This window comes from Coffea eugenioides, chromosome 3, assembly GCF_003713205.1.
Source record: "Coffea eugenioides isolate CCC68of chromosome 3, Ceug_1.0, whole genome shotgun sequence".
In the NCBI taxonomy this organism is placed as follows: domain Eukaryota; kingdom Viridiplantae; phylum Streptophyta; class Magnoliopsida; order Gentianales; family Rubiaceae; genus Coffea; species Coffea eugenioides.
Genome location: NC_040037.1, coordinates 3,002,852 through 3,022,868, shown reverse-complemented (window position 1 = coordinate 3,022,868; position 20,017 = coordinate 3,002,852). Strand labels below are relative to the sequence as shown.

Below are 20,017 nucleotides of genomic sequence, written 5' to 3'. Positions count from 1 at the left end.
CGATTCCAATTCACACATTACCGTACTGCTCCACACAACCAAGAGGTTTATGACAAGTCTTTACCAACATGCAACAGTTAATGTTGTTCTGTAGTTTTAACATCTACCAATCTAATCATTGTTAATTTCTAAACGAGGTCCATGGGGTTGAGAAATTTTCATTTACAAGTGCAATTTCGTTTAAAAGCAATTAGGAAATGGACGGGAGGATTGAGCAACGACTTCGACAGGAAGACTTGGAAACCATGGCCTCACAACAAGCAGAGACGAAAAATAAAGCTACAATTCCTCTGTCATCATTTTATGTTCTGAAGGAGTATGAGAGCAAAATGAAGCAAATCGGTCGAGTAAAGATTAATTAAGCAAAGCTCTATTGCACCATCCAGCAGTTCCTGTTCCTGCTCTAAAGAAATGTCACCCGCTTGTATTATCCAAATGGCCAGGGCAAGATTGTCTTGGTTGACCTCTCAATATTCTGATGTTGTCTCTATGGTAGTCAGTGACTGTGTTTGTGCTGATTCTGGTCTGCCACCTAAAAAGCAGGAAGATTTTGAACTTGAGTTAGACTTCAAGCCGCAGCTCTTATCGTAACCAACCAGGAATTTGCTTTCCATTTCCTTTCCTTTCCTCACTGGAATCCTGGAAAAAAAAACAGGGCCTAAGAGTCTCTGATCGTAACTATTTTAAAACTGAATCCATGTCAAATTAGTTTCTTCTAAGCAGTGGGCGGCCTTTATATGCGAATGACACATTAGAACAAGAGTAAGTTATGCATTAAGAATTAAAAAAAAAAAAATCCTTTTTTTGCAGTTCTGGAGCGGCTATTTATGCGATGAAAGAGTAGATTCAGAGGAAGTAATGTTGAATGGATAGAACAAGATCATGAAAAGACACGATTCTGGGCTGTGCTCTGAAATTTCTTGAACATTTACGACTGAGTTTCAAGAAACTGCAGAGAAAGAAAGCAACAATGTATCATCTAGCCAAAGCAAAGAGTGAACTTCCATCAATTCCTCTAGAATCATTACAACTTTTGTAGACGCATGAAAGTAAAGTGAAACGAAGTTTTTTAAAAAAAAAAAAAAGTTAAGCGAAGTTGGGAAAAACTGAATGATTTGGGCTGCAATACAGCATCTTTTAGTTTTTCTGGTCCTAGCCGTCTAGCATTCCCGGCTGATGCAATTATCAAAATGGCTAGAGCAAAATTGCTCCAGTTCACCTCTATCAGTTCTGGTGGAGCTTCTGTTTTGATTAGTGTTGATGTCTACGCTGATCTTGGCTTGTCGTATGATCAGCACAAAGATTTTGAACCTGCACTACTACTTCAGGCTGCTGCAGTTAACTTCTCAAATGAGAAGTTTGACTGTGCATGTAATTCGCTTGGGATCTGTGTACAGTCTGCCTTCCTCACTGGTAATCCACTTCAAAGAGTCGCCTACTTTTTCGCTACAGCCCTCCAAGAAAGGATTACACGGGAGGTGGGCACAATGGTTCATTCAGAGGCACTTGCAGGAAATCAAAGGAAGCAAACAGTTGATGAGGCTTTTACGAGTCTACAACCAGCTGTGATAGAATGTCAGTATGAACTTCCTTTCTGTCAAATATCCCAATTCGCTGCAATCCAAGCCATAATGGACAATGTGGCTTCTGCCAAAAGAGTTCATTTGGTTGATCCGGGGATCAAAACCGGGTCATATTGGCCTGTCATGATGCAAGCTCTTGCTGATAGGTATGATTGTCCACTTGAGCTTCTCAAAATAACTGCTGTTGGACCATCAAAACAGATTATTGAAGAGGTAGGTAATCAGCTGTCTTCTGTCTTCTTTTGCCAAGACCGTCAACGTACCCTTTGCATTCAAGGTAGTTGTCTCAGGGATCAGGTATCTTGAGGCAGATTTCTTTGAGTTAGAAGCTGATGAAGTATTGGCAGTTCACTCAAGGTTCCATATAGTAAATTTGTTAGCATGGCCTGATAACTTACTTTCTCTAGTAGAAACTTTCAACAAACTTAATCCTCGTGTTATGGTGATAACAGAAGTTTAAGCACGGACAGATATGCCTATTTTCATGGACTGTTTTATTGCGGCACTTACAATCTCCATTGCTGTTTCAGACTGTCTTGAGGATTGCATGGACAGTGACCATCCAGGCGGAACAACTATAGAAAGAGTTTTCATGTGGCGGGCGGTTCAAAATGTTATCACCACGGAAGGCAAAGCTAGAGATTTATTACAAAGAAAGCATTCATTTCTGGAGCTAGCAATAGGTAGTACCTGGACTTTTTTCTCTTAAGTATTATCTTTCTGCTTATACATATCACGACTTTGTTAAGTTAGTCTTCTATTGCGCACTCAGTAAAATAAAGATAGAGATGTTCACTTAGCTGAATCACACCTGGTTTTCAAGTTGACTACTCCCTTTCTCCAATATCTGCTGCTGCATGACATTTTATCCTGATTTCTGTAGATAGAACATCGTAATTGTTGATCTTCTCTCTGCTTTGCTTTTATGCTCATAGGTTGAGCAAAGAAATCTCGAAAAGACACATTGTGCGTTTTGGGATTTTGATTGCTTGAAGGAGCATTGGAGCCTAAGAGCGAAGCAAGAAAAGACTTGGCAAATCTGATGGTCTGTACAAAGTTGATTTGGAAATTTATGTGAAGTATTCTGCATTCACTATCTTTCCTAAGCTTTTGTTCAGGCTTGGACAAAAGAATCGGCAAAAGTATCAAAATTCCTTCGATCTTTTAATATGATATCCGTATCTCTTAAGAGTTGTTCCCCCTGCTCCATGATGCTTTGCATTCTAGGTTTTTCGTTGTTCTTCTCGTCACAATGTGATGTTTTTTTTGGCACTCTCTAGAGCATTATTGAAAAGTTTAACCAACAAGTCCAAAAACCATATGGCAGTGCTGGTGATGCATTTCGAAGAAAGGGAGCAATAATGGTGTAGAAGCAATCTGTAAATTACGTTGGAGATGAAAATTAATCACAATAATCAAAAGAAAAGCTTTTATTGAAACATAACACATTATCAAAGCAATCTGTACGTAAGACTTGTATTTGAATTATATCAATGAGCAAATTCTTCCCTGAGGTTCTCTGCAGTTCTCTCCTATTTTTATTTCAAATAGCTTCATCTGGGCCTAGAGTATGTTCAAATTAGTATTCAGAACTGATGTTACCTCAAATGAAGCAGAACTCTTCCAACTCTGCAATAGAAAGTTGGACTAACGTTGGTCCTCTTTTGAACTATATCAGGACATACAAAGTTTGTCATAGCTAGGATCATTCTTGTTGCAGGAATAATAGTACAACAGTACAATAACTGAGAAAGTGTAGGTCATATCACACTTCTCAGAGCGCTCCAAAGATTCTGAAAAGGGGCTAGGACGGTTGTCTGTGAATCACGGCCATCATTTGGCCAACGGTGCAAAATTTCAAGATGTGCGGTCCAAATAACTAAATTTTGAGATGCATGAATGATGAACCATACGAACAGTAAGCTATATTACATCTCTATTATGAAATTGTACAAGTAATTCGCGATTTATAGCAACCCTTTCAAGAAGTGTTACACCATTCAGGAAGAGCTGCAATATTCTCTCCCCAAAGATTCATAACAACTGAAGGTTTGGCCTGCACATTCTTAATGTAAGGTTATAGCTTACCCCAAAAAGGGGGAAAAAATCTATAGATTTCATATGAACCCTCATGAGGTTGTTAATTATGATCCTAGCTTCCAAATCTAGTTTTTTTTTTTTAACTTAAGTATGGCTGTTGACGAGCCAATACTTCCAAAGAGATTGGGAAGATTATAGCTAGATTCTTATCTTAATGACATTCGATTAAAGACTGGGAAGCAACTATCCATTTGACAAAAGAATATGCTTAAGTGGTAGACCAATGAAGAACTCTGACTGTTTTGAGAGATCAAAATTTTGTCGTAAGCTGATGGGTAATTGTGCTTTGGGTTTTAGTTCTTCTTTCTGCATTAGACGGCTTTGCAACCAAGTAGACAAAACCAAAATTTCTGATGTCTAGAGTGGCTTATCATTGGCTTAACATCACATCCTTTTTTAAATAATAATACATTAGCCCTCAGCAATGAAACAAATAGCAGAGAGTTAAGAAGTCCTTTTGTCCATGTGAACGGCAATTAGGAAGAGTACAAAGTCTAAAATATTCCATGAAAATATAGTGATCATTTCTTGTGAATGAGAAAAGCATTTGGGAAACAAAATTTTATGTCTTTTGGCCTTTCTTGAGAATTTCAATTGAGCTTCGTCGGCTTTTTTTTTATAAAATAAAATTTACACATATTTTCCTGTTTAAAAGCCCACAAATTGGAGGAGAGAACCAAGCTACAACTTCAAAAAAGTAACTCGGAAAATATGGAACCACAACATGAAGAAATCACAAAGGGAGCTCAAACTACAGTGCCAATCTCTTTTCTTGCTGAAGCAAAGAATAAAAACCAACTTCTTCCTGCAGCATCCTTGCATCTCATAAAGAAACATCACGAAAGCAAAGTGATGCCTGAGCAAAGCCCCACCAGTGAACCATCCAGCATTTCCTGTCCTCTGTCGCTGGAATTATCAACTGTTGACATTATCAAAATGGCCAGGAAAATAGGATCAGGTGATCTTTCTTATGTTAAATCTGCAGTGTCGCCTGAGAACTACAAAGATTTTGAACTTGCACTACTACTTCAAGCTGCTGCTTTTAACTTCTCTAACCAACAATTTGTTCATGCAAGAAATTTGCTCAGCATCTGTCAAGGTTCTGCTTCTCTTAGTGGTAATCCAATTCAAAGAGTAGTCTATTATTTTGTTGAAGCTCTCCAAGAGAAGATCACCATGGAGACGGAAGGAGAGGTTCTGCAAGAAAAACCGGAAGGAAATCAGAGGGATCTAACAATTGAAGAGGCTTTTCTGAGTCTGCATCCTGCTCTGATGGAATGTCATGCTAAACTTCCCTTCTGCCGAATCACCCAATTCACTGCAATTCAAGCCATACTGGATAATGTTGGATCTGCTAAAAGAATTCATTTGATTGATTTGGGTATCAAATGTGGGACACAGTGGTCAGTCTTGATGCAGGCTCTTGCTAATAGACATGAATGCCCACTTGAGCTTCTCAAGATTACTGCTGTTGGACCATCAAAAGAGATGATTGAAGAGATAGGTAAGCAGCTATCATCTTTTGCTGCGAGCTTGAACATTCCATTTGCATTCAGAATAGTTGTTTCAGACTTGCAGAATGTTGACCAATACTTGTTCCAGTTAGCAGCTAATGAAGTAGTTGCAATTTACTCCGAGCTGCGACTGGCAAGTTTGTTAGCATGGCCTCATCACTTAGAATCTCTTCTATCAACTATTAAGAAACTCAGACCACGTGTTATGGTGATGATTGAAATTGAAGCAAATACAAATGCGCCTCTTTTCATGGATCGATTTAATGCATCTCTTTCAGTTTCAGCAGCTCTTTTTGATTGTCTTGAGAGTTGCATGGACCGTGACAGTCCAAGCAGAGCAATTATTGAAGGAATGTTTCTCCGAGAAGGGATTCAATATCTTATTACCTCGAGAGGTAAGGAAAGCATTCATCGCCAAGAAAGTATTGGTTTCTGGAGAGCTTTCTTGAAAAGATTTGGCATGGTTGAAATTACGTTGAGCAACTGGGCTTTCTGTCAAGCAAACTTGGTTGCGAAAAGCAATCCTTGTTGGAGTTCTTGCACTCTAGAGGTAAATGGAAAAGGCATGACTATAGGGTGGAAGGGAACTCCAATTCATATGCTCAGTGTCTGGAAGTGTTGATTAATGTGCTTGGGATTAGTTCATCGAGTTGGCCTACTGATACTTCATACAAGTGTCTTAGAATTAGTATTTCAAGGAGTCTTTGCGTTGATCATGTTAGGGCATCATCTACAAGTTCAGCTCATATGTAATTTTAATTAAGAGTGAATGAAATGAAAGGATTTATAGACTATTTGCTCCTCGTACTTTTCTTTGTCTTGAATATCCAACAAGCAGTTCCATAGTGATCAGCTCGTCAGTGGAGCATGGAAAAGCCAGCATAGAATCATGAACTAGTGCAATCTTTGTAGACCAATAGCTGAATGACAGAACGAAGCAGACATTATGTTTCACAGTAGGAACTTGAGTTTCCACTGCATGAAATGTTGGCTTTTGAAAAGCTTTTGAGTTATTTGTTATCAATCATGTTAACATGAATCTAGGAACCGTGATGTTTTGCAGTTTCAAACAGCCATTCCAGGTAATTATGCAGGAAGGAGATGCACATAAGAACTTAAATGAACTCTTTTTAACATATTCAGAATCAATCTTGCTGTTATTTAAATGATCTAGAGATTAGATACAGGGTTCTATCCAATATGTGCCTAACTAGTTCATCTTCAAAGTATAACAAAAAACAGCTCCACTGGCTAACAAATGTTCTCATCCTGATCATTCACAGCAACGAGCTACTACAGAATCCAATTTAGTTTTCTAACTTCGTTGAAGCTTCTATGTGCTGCCAGCCACATCCTAGGCTTGAAAACCGAAGTTTACAACACCTGAAGGATAACGAATTGAAGATTTTTTTTTGAACTAAATACTGTTCCAGAATACAAGATTGAATATTGTTTAAAAGATTGTAAAACAGATGATAGATGCCCTTTTGTTGTTTCAACCTGCAAGACTCATCACCAAAGGAAATGATAACGTGAGGGGTTTTCGAGACAAGAATGTCATATTTTTGTCTGTGACTATACAGCATTATCACGCAAGTTAATCAGTGAGTTCCAAAACCGGATTACAATTTATAAAAGAACTACCTGATGCTAGAAGAAAAAAATACGCAGTGAGAGTGACTTCTTGGCTGAATGGATGAAAATAATACTTATTGAAGCAGTCTGTGAGAATTGCATTGATGATCAACTGCTATTACATCCTTGCTTCCCCTAAGCTTTCTAGAATCATTGTACCGCAGAAATGCTCAAATTAGCCAGTCTGTGATCATGAACTGCTACTTAAAGCAAAATCAGGTGTACTTCTAAAGAATCTAAACATTGAAATGTACACATCAAAAGTTTGTCTTAAACTTCAAGCGAGAAAACAATGCATCTTAGAACGGAAAGAGACGACTCTAATGCTCAAATCCATCAGAGACAGTGCTAAAAATATTTGTGCTTAAGTTGATTTTTATTTTTCACTATTTATGGCCATCGAATATCTATCTTTTCACTAATATATCAGGTCATTGGTAAAGCCAAATGTATCTAGTATGAACTTCGTTCTGACTTTCCTCGAAGTTATTCTCATGGAAATGTCATCTTTTAGGAAAGCAGACCTATAAAGTCTCCTGCTCCATTTTTTATTTGAACCGCATGACTGATTTTTCCGTTCACCATTTTATTTGATTCAAGGCTCTTGCAAAGTCACGCAAGAAAAATCTTTGGATTAAACCGAGGAGAAGCAGAATCTCTAACAGGTTTCACTACTTCCAAAACTGGGAAGATTACAGCCTCATTTGCACAAATAACTATTTCTTGTAAAAGTTACATAGTATCCCAACAACTATCTATGGACAAAGAAACATGCTTGATTATATAGACCTATCATACATTAACTTGTTGGGAGATCGAACTCTTATACATATACTTTAGTAGAGGACAGCAGCAGGTTGCTGCTACATCTGTTTGGATTTCAGAAACTTCTCCCGCATTAGTCGGCTTTTCATCTGAAACACAAGACTAGATTAAATAATAATGTTTCAAATGGTACATCCCGGTTTTATTTCAGGGCAAATTACACTTTATCCCCTGTGATTTAGTGTTTTTTACATAACTCCTTATGATTTCAAAAATTATACATAACCCCCTCATGATTTAGATTAAAGTATCAAAGTGACGGAAATGATCATTCGTTACTATTTTTCTGCGGCTCTTCAAGAGAGGATCTCTTGAGAAACTGGGGTTGTGGTTCCTGAAGCATCAGAAGGAAGTCAAAGGATGCCAACGCTTGAAGAGGCTTTCACAACTCTTCAGCCTGCTGTGGTAGAGTGTCAGCAGGAACTCCCTTTCTGTCAAGTTACTCAGTTCACTGCAATTCAGGCCATGGTGGACAATCTGGCAGCAGCTAAAAGGGTTCATATAGTTGATTTAGGAATCAAAAGCGGATCGCACTGGCCAATCATCATGCAAGCTCATGCTGGAAGGCAAGAATGTCAACTTGAACTTCTGAAGATAACTGCTGTTGGACCACACAAAGAGAGGATTGAGGAGATAGGTAAAATGTTATCATGTTTTGCAGAAACCATCGACGAACCCTTTAAATTTAGGGCAAATTACATTTTAGCCCCCTGTGGTTTTCGAAAAAACCACATAACCCCCCATCGTTCAAAAAGCTATACATAAACCCCCTGTGGTTTGGGTTGAACTGGCAAATAGACGGAAAGCATCCACCGTAACGATTCGTGGGCAAAACGCGCCTGTTCTTCTGGTAGCAGTAGGAAACATACCCATATTACCCCTGACCAATTTGACGTACCCAATAAAGCCTAGATGGGTGCTCCTCATCTCTTTCCATCTTCCGAAATACTTTGTAGCTGACTTTGCACTGAATGTTGGTGAAGGAACCCAAGATAGAGAACGAAGGAAATCTGAAGGTGAGTTCTAACATCAAGGTGCAGTCTTTTCCTTTTCCTGAAATATGACTTGAATGGATTATTAATTTTTTTTCAATAAACTATAGATGTCATGCTCAAGCAGTGCTGGTGGAAGTACTGAAGATCTAAGGTACCAATACCTATTTTGTTCATGTGGGAGAAAAGCAGCGGTAAAAATTGTTGAATCTGACAAACCTTCAAAAGGAAAGCTATATTTTGTTTGTGCGACAAGAAGTTGTGAATTTTTCTCATGGTGCAATCCAACAAGGAGAATAAGACAAAATTACACTAGTGATTTGAATGTTACAAGGAGAGACATATTTAGTGGAGAATCAAGTATTGATAGTTCAGAAGTGGAAGGCTTGCGCATGGATGGTGGTTTATATTTGAGGAAAATGAAAAACATTGAAGAAAGCTTAGGAGCCATGAAGATTTGCGTGGGTGCTTGTTTTGCTATATCTGTGCTATCATTTCTCATTTTGATGTTTAAGTGAAAATAATTCAGATGAATTGTGGCTCTAAAAGTGTTGTAAATCTGAACCTGTTGTGTTCAATGAATGAATGAATGAATCTGCTTTGGTAGTCAATTGATATAATAGGCAAACATGATTTCCAGTTGGTATGAACCTGCTTTGGTACTCACAGGCTGAACTTGGTACTCATCGAGACAGCATAGCCAAAAAGCACATACATGAGCTATCCAAAGTGGACATTTGCAATGGTTTAAAGCAAAAGAAAGTATCTCAATTAATTTAAGAGATAATTTCAGAAACCTCCCCTGAGAGTTGGACGGGTAACTAGTGTGTCAGAGAGTTGCCATAATCTCCTTAAACCCGCATGCGGGTTTAAAGAGTATTCGGATATTCTCATATGCACCTATGCAAATCGAACCAACCGGATATCTTATCCGTATCCCATTTTTTTAAATAAAAATCTTATAAATTTGAAAAATAAAATCAAATTTAGATGTATTAGGGTTTTAAAAATATTATATAAGTGATAAAAATTTTATAAATTGTAAAAATAAAATCAAATTTAAATAATTAAATGTTATATTTGCATAAGAAATAATACAATAATCATAATAATGATAATACAATAATATTGGTGTAATAAAACTGCCATTAATTTAAATATTTACTTATAATGCCCAAAGAGCCTAATTACCAATTTTTTCTTCTCGCGCTCAAATATAACATTAACCCGCATGCGAGCTAACCTTGAAATAGAAAAAACACAGAATCCCGCTTGCGGGTTTCAGTGTTATTATGCAGGCGGGATTTTAACCTGCTTGCTTGTAAACATGTACCACATTGCTCTGAAATTATCCCTTAATTTAACTACCATTATAGCTATGCGGCAAGAGTTCAAGTATAGACAAATAAGGAGCAGTAAAGGTTCAGACTAAGTTCTAAAGCAAAAAAGCACACATCAAAAGCCAATTTCCAAGATGCCTCAAGCATGGAACCAAATTCTGAAGCATTGAACCAAGCATTGAACCAAATTCGTATGACTTACTTAACATGGGCTCACACCACTGAACTTTGGATTCATTTGACAATATAGCTATCCAGAAGTTCATAACCAATTTTTACAAAACAAAATAAGGTACATAAGTAGCTAATCATTAAGTCCAGCAGACACCAAGATTCAACAAAAAGTGTAGCAACAACATATTAACAGTAGACACCAAGATTCAACAGAAAGTGTAGCAACAACATATTAAAAAAAAGCATTTGCAGACAAATAACTTAATTGAATTACAAACACGTTTAGCCCTCTTAGTCCTCACATTCTAGAAACACGTTTAGCTTTCTTAGCCCTCAAATTTTCCAACACACTTGCAACTGTTGGTACAAGTTTTCTGACTCTAGTTGATCTTCTAGTATCCAAAATGGGTTCAACAGCAGAAGCAGTTCTTGTAGTATCCAAAACAGGTTCAACAGGTTCATCAGTTGGTCTTCTAGTGTCCAAAACAGGTTCAACAGGTTCATCAGTTGGTCTTCTAGTTTCAAAAACTGGTTTAGCAGCAGAAGTTTCACAAGGCTGCATAAATAGATAGGTTTAAGTCAGTTAAATGCAGTAATTGCAGTAATAACCATCATCATTAATAGTACCTGTGACACTGAACCCTGTTGTGAGACAGATCCAATACTTGTATTTCCAGCATTTACAACATCTTCACCTGCATTTCCAGCATCACTAGCTCCAGCAGGCACCTATTTTAATGGTAACACATAAGGTAACAAATTAAGTACATATGACACTGATTACAAATTAACTACTACTTACCTTATAAAACTTGGACTTTGGATGGATTGGGAATTTACAAGTCCTAGAATTATGTCCTGGCCTAAAACACTTCTTACAGTGCACAACAAGTCCTTTTCTTGTAGATGTGGTGCCTCTAACTTCATCAGCTTCTCTTCTTCTCACTTTCTTGGGTCTTCCAGGTTGCTTTCTAATCTTTGGGGGATTCACCTTTTCAGCTCCTTTTGAATCCCAATAGTCTTCAGAGGGCATTGCAGCTATAGTGTAGTTATAGGTGCTCAAGTATGCTTCTTTGCTATAACAAGGATCAACATAGTGTTCAGGCTCTGATTTATCTCTTTGAATGGCAGCAATAGAATGTGAGCATGGAATCCCACTTAGTTGCCATGATCCACATGTGCATGTTCTACGACTTATATCAACAACATATACTCTAGTCCCACAATCCACTTCATACTCAGCATCCCGAGAATAATGAGCTATGCAGAACCTACTATTTAGCTTGTTCCTCTCAAGTCGTTCTTGTATGTTTGGACAAAGGTTCCCTTCATACTGTTGCATGCCTTCCCTTTTCACATTTAGCCTCTGCATGAGTTTTCTTCTTATCCACTCAAACATGGAGATGATTGTGAACTCTCTTGCTGGAAGTATGTAGGAATTAAATGACTCATTCAAATTATTAACAAGAATATCACTCTTGCATGAGGAGCTGAAATGTGACCTGGACCATAAATGTGCAGGAATCCTGTTTAACCAACCAGCTGCATTCATAGCTTCTCCCACCTTTGGATCAGCCCTTTCCAATTCAGCCATTGCTATCTTGAAGTCACGAATGTTCCCAGCAGACGCAGCTGCCCAAAAGTACTCCTTCAACTCCTTTCCCTTGAACTTCTGTTTGAAATTTTGATATATATGACGAAGGCAGTACCTATGCTCTGATTCAGGAAACACATCATCAATTGCACTGACTAATCCTTTTTGCCTATCAGATATGAATGTCCATGGAGCTCCATTTTCAGCACCAACTTCAATTTTCAAGTCCATCAAAAACCATTTCCATGAGTCATATCTCTCGGCTTCCACTACAGCCATTGCAATGGGAAACATGTTATCATTGCCATCCCTACCCATAGCTGTCAAAAGTTGTCCACCAAATGGACTTTTTAAAAAGCAGCCATCTAATCCAATTATTCGTCGACAACCAGCTAGAAACCCATTCTTCATTGCACTTAAACTCCAGTACATTCTTTCAAATATCCCAACCTCGTTCTCATCCAGTCTAGTCACTTGCAGGACAATATGGCTACCAGGATTCCGGATCAACAAGGTAGCAGCATAATCTCTGATGACATTATACTGTCTTATATCATCCCCTTGTAGTGCCTCTCTTGCCAATCTTTTAGCTCTATAAGCCTGTCTCATGCTTATGTCCACCATAATCTCTCTCCTCACAGTCTTGACAAATCCTTCAATAGAAGAACTTGGTTCATCTCTGAACCTGTCTAAATATTTTTTGCTCAAATATCTTGCATTTGCATGATGATTGCTGTTCTCTTCCACACACATGCACTCCCTTTATTGATTTGATCTGAAAGGTGCTTTCATTTTGAATTGGGCTTGCCCGTATTTTCCAAGAACAACCCTTTTTGCACATGGCAATAACTTTTGCTCTTTCATTTTTTTTGTACTTCATGGTGTAGCCTTCCCTGACATTCCATTCCACAAGTGCTTCTCTAAAGGCCCGTAAGTTCTTAAATTTATCCCCAACTTTCAACTCAAAATCTGACTTTCTGAATTCAACTGCAGCATTAAAATCTCGACAACTATTACCTTTCCCATTTCTTTCATCATCTCCCCACATAGTGTCAAGCAGTTCTTCATCATCAATAGCAAATTCATTCCACTCTTCATTAGTTTTAGAACTCTCCCCTTCTTCAAATTTGTTCTTAGAAGAGCCTGGTGTTTGCAGATCCTCCATTGTATATGTCTGGTTCGCTGTTGTTGGTTCTTCATCTGTGCCTTTTGCCTGCTGCTGATTTTCTATTTCATTAGCCTTTGCTCTGTTTGCAAAAATATCCTCATCTTCTGGTCCTTCTAATCCCTCTTTCAACCACTCAGGCTCTTCTAAACTATCAGATGTAGCATCACCGTACTCATCTTCATTTTCAGGCTGTTTTTCAACTTCATCTTGCTTTTCTACAGCTTTTTCACCTTTTTCCTTTGCTGAATTAGACTCTGATTTGCTGTGCTTTTTGTTTCCAGTTAGCTTGGTCTGTCTTCTCACTGACTTCTTGACTATCTGTTTCCCCTTTTTGTTTGCTAACTTTTTTGGGGTATCTTTATCAGATGCCACATTTTGTGCTCCACTATGTGGGGCATCAGTGGGGGCACTTTTACCATGACTTTTTACTCCAACTGAAGCAATTTCACTAGGCATTTCATCACGCAATTCAGCATATATGTTGATAACATCTACTCCTTCATGTGCAGTTAACATTAACTCTATTTCTTTATCTCCTTTAATTTCAGCTGCTCCAACATACAACCCACAATTTGGTATTTCAAAATATAGGTTCACATTCGAGGCATCACCATACCTACTATACAATTTACACAACATATCCCTGGACAATTTTCTTGTCTCACAATTTTTAAATATGGCTACATCGTTACCAGTATAGACAGTTTCTGGTTCCCATATGAATATACCACCGAAATGCAATTTTATAGTAATTCTTTTTGAAGTTGTCATTTTTTTCAAAGCCTGCATTAGAAATAGTGAAACACATGATAAGAAAAAAAAACACAATCTGATTAAGAAAAGGACATTTAATAGATTACACACTTCAATGAAAACACATGATTACAAAAAAATACAATCTGATTAAGAAAAGGACATATTGCATATCGCATACTTCCATGGACCACATGACGGCCAATAAGCCGACAAGCAAAAATTATTCAATGTCCAAATTGTCAAAACTTTATCAGCAGCCAAATCACTCTATATTATTGAAAATCAAGCCACCCACATTTGACCCAAATCTGACACTAATCAACAAATCTCAAACTAACAAAGTCGTATTCTACCCATGTTTAGTTGAAATTCCGGTGATTTTAGAACTCCCGAATGCAATTTTCTTTACCCTAATCTTAATGCATAAATTCAATTCTAGTCGATAAAATACTCTATGCTTAAATATGATAATACAGATTGTCCCAAAGCAGCAAAATTTTAAATTAATCAACGCTTAAGCAAAATAATCATTGATTTATTAACTTTCCAATGCCCGCTAGTTTCTGTTCAAAAACCATGCAAGTGCATCTTATATGCTAAAATGATGTCAAAAAACTTACCAGATGCAACAACAGCTTTCGTGATGCTCTTTCACAGCTACTTTTTGGTCTTCAATGGTAGATCTTTGTGGGTTAAATTTCTCTCCTTCATTCGGTGGTCATGTTTTTCTCTCCTTTTCTCACGACAAAGACAGAACAAGGAAGAATCTGACTCATCTGCTTCCTTTTTGTATTTATATTAGGGTAATTTGGACATTTTGCCCACGAATCGTTACGGTGGGTGCTTTCCGTCTATTTGCCAGTTCAACCCAAACCACAGGGGGTTTATGTATAGCTTTTTGAACGATGGGGGGGTTATGTGGTTTTTGCGAAAATCACAAGGGGCTAAAATGTAATTTGCCCTTAAATTTAAACTAATTGTATCAGAAATGAGGGATCTTAAGAAAGATTTCTTTGAGTTAGCAGAAGATGAGGTGCTGGCTGTTTACTAAGAAATGCGTCCGGCGAGTTTGTTAGCATCGCCTGATAACTTGGAATCTCTTGTAGGAACCATAGCCAAACTCAAACCATGTGTGATGGTGATGATTGAAATAGAAGCGAGTACAAAGTACAAACACACCTAACTTCCTGGACCGTTTTGATGCAGCACTTTATCTTTGTGCTGCTGTTTTTAATTGTCATGAGGATTGCATGGAAAGAGAGAATTCCTGCAGGGCACTTTTAGAAGGAGTTTTCATCTGGGAGGGGATCCAAAACATTATAACAACTGAGGGTGAAGAGAGGATTCATCGCCAGGAAAAGCTTGAGTTTTGGAGAGCTTACTGGCAAGATTTGGCATCGTTGAAATAGCATTGAGCGACTTGGCTTTGCGTCAATCACAATTGGTTATTAAAAAAAAATCCTCCTTGGAGTTCTTGCACTCTAGAGCTGAATGGAAAAGGCCTGATTATGGGGTGGAAGGGAACCCCAATTGAGTCTCTTTCTGTTTGGAAGTTCGACAAGGATGACGGATGACACACACGTTTTGGATGCCTCCCATCAGGAACTTGCTTTAAGCTACTTCCTTTTGCGTAGTTGACCAATAAAAGGTTCGAGTTTTCCCATTTGATTCTCAGCACAATCTATGATCCTGCTATACTTCTTTAACCAGGAAGACCATCGTGCTGTAATGCATTTCTGTTTATCATCTATGTGTGTTTCTTTAGCCAAGAATAACATCCTGATATTGTAGACTTTTTATTCTCATTCTATGCTTCTTCTTATTGTTTATTGCAATCAGGTTTATGTGGCGATGAAACTACTTTTAAAATGAGCTGGTTTTTCCTGTCGAGAAATGCCTCCTTTCCACCCTGATTAAAACGAAATCTTTATTTCATGGGTTTTCGCATGTTTCCAAATCTTTCATAAGGAAAGTACTTTCAAATAAAGGGGATTGAGAACCAATGTGGCCATCAAAACAGGTAAATCTTGCTCCAATCTGTCTGAAATAGTTGTGCAGCCAAAATAGTGGGATTTGACTGACTCAATCTCAGCTGCATTTGAAACAGGTTAGGTTCTTTGTATCACGACATATGTTCATTCGAATGACCCTTTGATACCAGTTAGAAGGCTAACAAGGAGTAAAGATAACATTTGGGCACAGTGACCTAATATATCCTCTTAACATATTCTCTCAGATTCCACTTAGCTTCTGGTTTTCAACACAGACACACACATGATTTTTACTCCTGATTCCTGCGGTTGTATGGTAGAGTTCTCGGATAATGGTTTTCGTTGTTTTACTTGATTTTGATACTTTTTCTGCTTTGTGGTAGTCGTTTAGCATATACTGCTGTACTTGCAACCTTTACGCATTCTAAATAACGTTCAAATCGAAGTTTGTTATACAAGTACTGAAAATAAAAATACACCTAATACATTTGGCCAGCTTTCCTTCTTGTGTTGCTTGCAGCTCTGATGTTCGCGTCACAATATTGTCCTAGGCACTTTTGTTTCCTTAATCCTCAACGTTGCTCAATAACAAAGTCATGCACCGGTATAGTACCCAGTACCCAGGGAACCCAGAGGGACAGGTGCCTTTATACCTACTGGTGAAATTTTCAGAAAATCTTGGACAAGAATGTAGATCAAGAGATTCGATCCCTTGACCTACATCCAAGGAAAAGAGCTTTAAAGCTCTCGTGGTGGCCAATTACTCTAGAAGTAGTTGGTTCGGTATAGTACCTATACGCTGCATTCTTTTTTCAAGAATCACGGGTGACCATTTAGAATGCTAATCGCCATTCCAAGTAATTGCCCGACTGCGTTTACAATTCCAAATGCTCTACCAAACGAGCTATAGATGTCTGTTTGCTTTACAAGTTAGTGTGCCGCAGGAAGTGAAAAATGAAAAAAGGAAATATTTCAACCTGCTTAAATCTTAAAATCTTACGAATTGTTCGAATCTTGAGCCATTCAGATCTCAAAAAACGATTTCAGAACGAAGGAAACCTTGACTTCAGAACTTATTTTACTGCTTAACCCATATACACACACAGTGATATGAATCATAACCACACCCATATATTCAGGTTGTTAACTGCAGAAGAAACTGAAATTTTCTTATATCTGTCCCAATATAACATCTCCACCGGAAACCTTGACCTCAGAAGGTGCTTGTTCCAGATTAAAAACCTTGACCTGTCCATCAACCACGTAGGCTGACCACCTGTACACAAAATTATCATCAGGATCTCTTTACCAATGAAACCTAGATAGATTGGTTCTAAGCAGCAACAAAAAATTCTAGATAGCCAGGAACATTATGCTCATAATTTATGAAACGCATTCTTCCAAACAGCAGTACCTAGACCGTTGATTTACTACCTGATGTAAAACACTAAGCTACTAAAAAGGCAATTATTTGATCTTATTAAGCACTCTAATGTTGGACAATAGAAAACATAGAAGATGTTAAAGACAAGGTCTCGAGGATTGATCTTGTACCTATGAGAGCGAGGTCCAAGCAGCGCAGCAGAGAGATCAACCATTAAGTCCAAACTTTTGTGGAAGCTTCCATCAAAATCTCCATAAAACTCTATCTGCAATGACCACGATAAAATAACTTCTGGATTCAAATGAAATGCAAATTTCATCCTCATTTTGCACAAAGATATACTACAGCAAAAATTGGCATATGGTCATATTATCAAAATATCTTTTTTTTTTAGCTCAAGGAAAGATATCACAGAAACTATCTCAGTAGATGTGATCCCATCTGATCGCCCAACCAAAAAGTAATATGCCTATTCAGGTATATATAAAAAGGCATCCATCAACTGCTACGGAACGGCTTTTTGATTTAGCATTAGATCATTTTGTCAGAAGATAGCCAATCTACCAACCAACTCAAACAAACATACAAGGAAAGAAAACAACAGTCCTGTACCAGGAAAAGTGAATAAAGAAAAGATTGTACAAGGGGGCACATCAAGACAAAGGAGTTAGGAAATGTTCTTAACTTGGACGATATACATCTAGTAGCTTTCTTGGACTCGAAGTTTCCTTTTCAAGTTCATATTCAGCATGCAGAAAAGGAATATCGATTACATATCCGTGCTAGCAGCAGACAGCCATTAACTAAGCCAACAAAACTGAGCAAATTACTTAAATGTCCTGTTTGGAAAATTGATAATATAATTGCAAAGCAGGACAGATGAACAAAATGTACACACCTATATTTGTCATGATCTTGATCAGAACCTTCAAAAGATGCTAACAGATCAAAATATTTCTCTAAACATATTTGACAAAGTTTTCTAATTTAAAGAGGAAATCATTGGATACTTAGCATAATTACCAAGAGTGTAGTAAAATCAATCCCATCAAAATACTTGAAAACAACAAACCATTAGAAGACAACTGAAATATATGTTTCTTTAAAATCAAGACTAATAAACTATAGGTTATATCTTACAGTTTCTTTAGCTTGAATTTTTTCTGCCCAACCATTCATTGTGTATGGATCATTGACAGCTACACAAATTACAGAGTCGATCCCCTTGGCCTTGAACTTGTCGATATTGTTCTTGTAACTAGGGACATGCTGAGCTGAACAAACTCCTGTATATGCACCCTGGAATATGGTTAATCAAGCTCATCAGATCATATATGTAAAAGAAAAGAAACAAACACTACGCGACCACTTGTGGGGCCAAAACTCGGTATTTTGTGTCAAATTGAAACAGAAAATACTTTTTCAAGTTAAAACATTCTCCTACCTTTCCTTATTCTGCCTGAAAGCACTTGTATGGATTTTGACAGCATAATTTATTTTTCAGATGGTTCAAAACATTAACTAGTTATCTATACCTTCTTTCTAAGGATGTTTGCTAAACTTATACTTGAACTTACTTTTCTGATTCCCACCTCCCTATTCCCCTCCATCTGTTGATTGCCCACACTACAGAAAATTTACTTGCAACTAAAGTGGAGTGTGCTGCACAATTATGTCACAACTAATCAATATCACTGGTTAAGTTCTTTGTAAAATGGCTATTTGAGTGCAGAAAATTGAACACTTTTCCTACTGAATAGCCTACAGAAGATCAATTAATAGGCATATCATGAGCCAAGGCTTAAAGCATATTATGTTCACCAAAGAAGCCCAAAGATATGAGCATTTTTTGTACAACTAGTTCAAGAACATAATAGCATCAGAGTTTTATATGTTAATAAGGAGCACATTTTCTTCCATCACTTGGTTTGGTCTGCATTCTGCAATTAAGCATCACTGCATCAACTTATTATTGTGCATTTTCAACTTGTTGACAAGCCGAAAATGTCTGATACTTGAGAAAGTTAAATGAAATAAAATGCAGGAATCCCCAAGTTCATCCAATCACGTGCGAAGCGAATATGTTTGCCTACAACTGTCATAATACTATCTCAACTCAAATTTGCATGTAGATTAGAAACACCCATCAATTAAAGATGTTGAAGAATAGTTGAAAACCACATATTACAGAATTATACATCTCTTCAATTATTACATTTCTCCCCACCAGCCCCTACTCCGTCAATAAATCAATCAGTCATAAATATCAGTCAAGTCAGACATAAACCCAAGGATTATAAAATATTGAGCATAAGAGAAATCTGAATGGCAAAATTCCATAGTTCCCTATCCCTGAAAAAAAGCTTTTATCTTTTTCGTCGATGCAATTACAAGTCATGGGCGATGATTAATGAAAGTAAAACGTCGGGAAATCATTATCCCAGAGCTAACTCTTCCTCCAGACATTCAAAAAACACACACATCATGACAACAGCTAGGTATGAAAATCAACTTACAGGTAGGCCAAAGACGACAACTTTTTTCCCCTGAAAATAAAAACAACGTCATCAAAGCCAAAGAAACAATCAATAATCAACAATTAGAGCGCCCAAAAACTCATATATAGCTAAAGGAAAAAAAACACAATGGGACCTTGAAGATATCTTTGAGAGGGGTGGTGGAGAATTTGGAGGCAACCCCTTCATCCCAAGTCCGAGCTTTCTGGAGAGAAACATTAGGTGCAGCCGCCACCAAGTCTGTACCCTCTGCAATCGACGCATAGGCCCTCCTCCTAGATGTCTCCTGCAGGCCTTTGAACCCCATTGATTTCACCATTGCAGCTCTTTTCAGCATTGCTGAGGCCATGGCTTTTCCCTTTTCTGATGATGTTTTCTTGTTTTCACAGCAGGAAGAAGTGTAGAGCAGAAAGCTCTCTGGGATTTTTTCGTTTATTTTTATTTT

The 20,017-nt window shown here is 37.7% G+C and overlaps 3 protein-coding genes across 3 annotated transcripts; 2 read left to right on the top strand and 1 right to left on the bottom strand.

Annotated features, from left to right (window-relative positions):
* The first annotated feature begins 197 nt into the window (after positions 1 to 197).
* Positions 198 to 2,043, top strand: LOC113764977 (DELLA protein DWARF8-like). The gene is made up of 4 exons (XM_027309026.1): positions 198 to 342; positions 497 to 587; positions 1,157 to 1,796; positions 1,861 to 2,043. Exons 1-4 carry the CDS (start codon positions 198 to 200, stop codon positions 2,041 to 2,043), a joined length of 1,059 nt encoding a protein of 352 aa, XP_027164827.1.
* A 2,350-nt stretch (positions 2,044 to 4,393) lies between these two features.
* Positions 4,394 to 6,129, top strand: LOC113765793 (DELLA protein RGL2-like). Its single transcript, XM_027310046.1, has one exon. It carries the CDS (start codon positions 4,395 to 4,397, stop codon positions 5,817 to 5,819), a length of 1,425 nt encoding a protein of 474 aa, XP_027165847.1. The 5' UTR covers position 4,394; the 3' UTR covers positions 5,820 to 6,129.
* Positions 6,130 to 16,523: 10,394 nt separating this feature from the next.
* On the bottom strand, positions 16,524 to 20,005 carry LOC113764878 (peroxiredoxin-2F, mitochondrial). Its single transcript, XM_027308919.1, has 5 exons — positions 19,709 to 20,005; positions 19,573 to 19,602; positions 18,197 to 18,355; positions 17,227 to 17,321; positions 16,524 to 16,948 (listed from the first exon to the last, which is right to left on the bottom strand). The coding sequence occupies exons 1-5, from the start codon at positions 19,919 to 19,921 to the stop codon at positions 16,843 to 16,845; spliced, it is 603 nt and encodes a 200-aa protein (XP_027164720.1). The 5' UTR covers positions 19,922 to 20,005; the 3' UTR covers positions 16,524 to 16,842.
* Between the last annotated feature and the right edge of the window lie 12 nt (positions 20,006 to 20,017).

Coding starts and splice junctions, on each gene's coding strand:
- LOC113764977 (XM_027309026.1), top strand. CDS start 198: ATGGACGGGAGGATTGAGCAACGACTTCGACAGGAAGACTTGGAAACC. Junction 343..496: donor GAGCAAAATGAAGCAAATCG/GTCGAGTAAAGA, acceptor TCTCTATGGTAG/TCAGTGACTGTGTTTGTGCT. Junction 588..1,156: donor TTCAAGCCGCAGCTCTTATC/GTAACCAACCAG, acceptor TTCTGGTCCTAG/CCGTCTAGCATTCCCGGCTG.
- LOC113764878 (XM_027308919.1), bottom strand. CDS start 19,921: ATGGCCTCAGCAATGCTGAAAAGAGCTGCAATGGTGAAATCAATGGGG. Junction 19,603..19,708: donor CTCTCAAAGATATCTTCAAG/GTCCCATTGTGT, acceptor TTTTATTTTCAG/GGGAAAAAAGTTGTCGTCTT. Junction 17,322..18,196: donor AAATTCAAGCTAAAGAAACT/GTAAGATATAAC, acceptor TGGTCATTGCAG/ATAGAGTTTTATGGAGATTT.
- LOC113765793 (XM_027310046.1), top strand. CDS start 4,395: ATGGAACCACAACATGAAGAAATCACAAAGGGAGCTCAAACTACAGTG.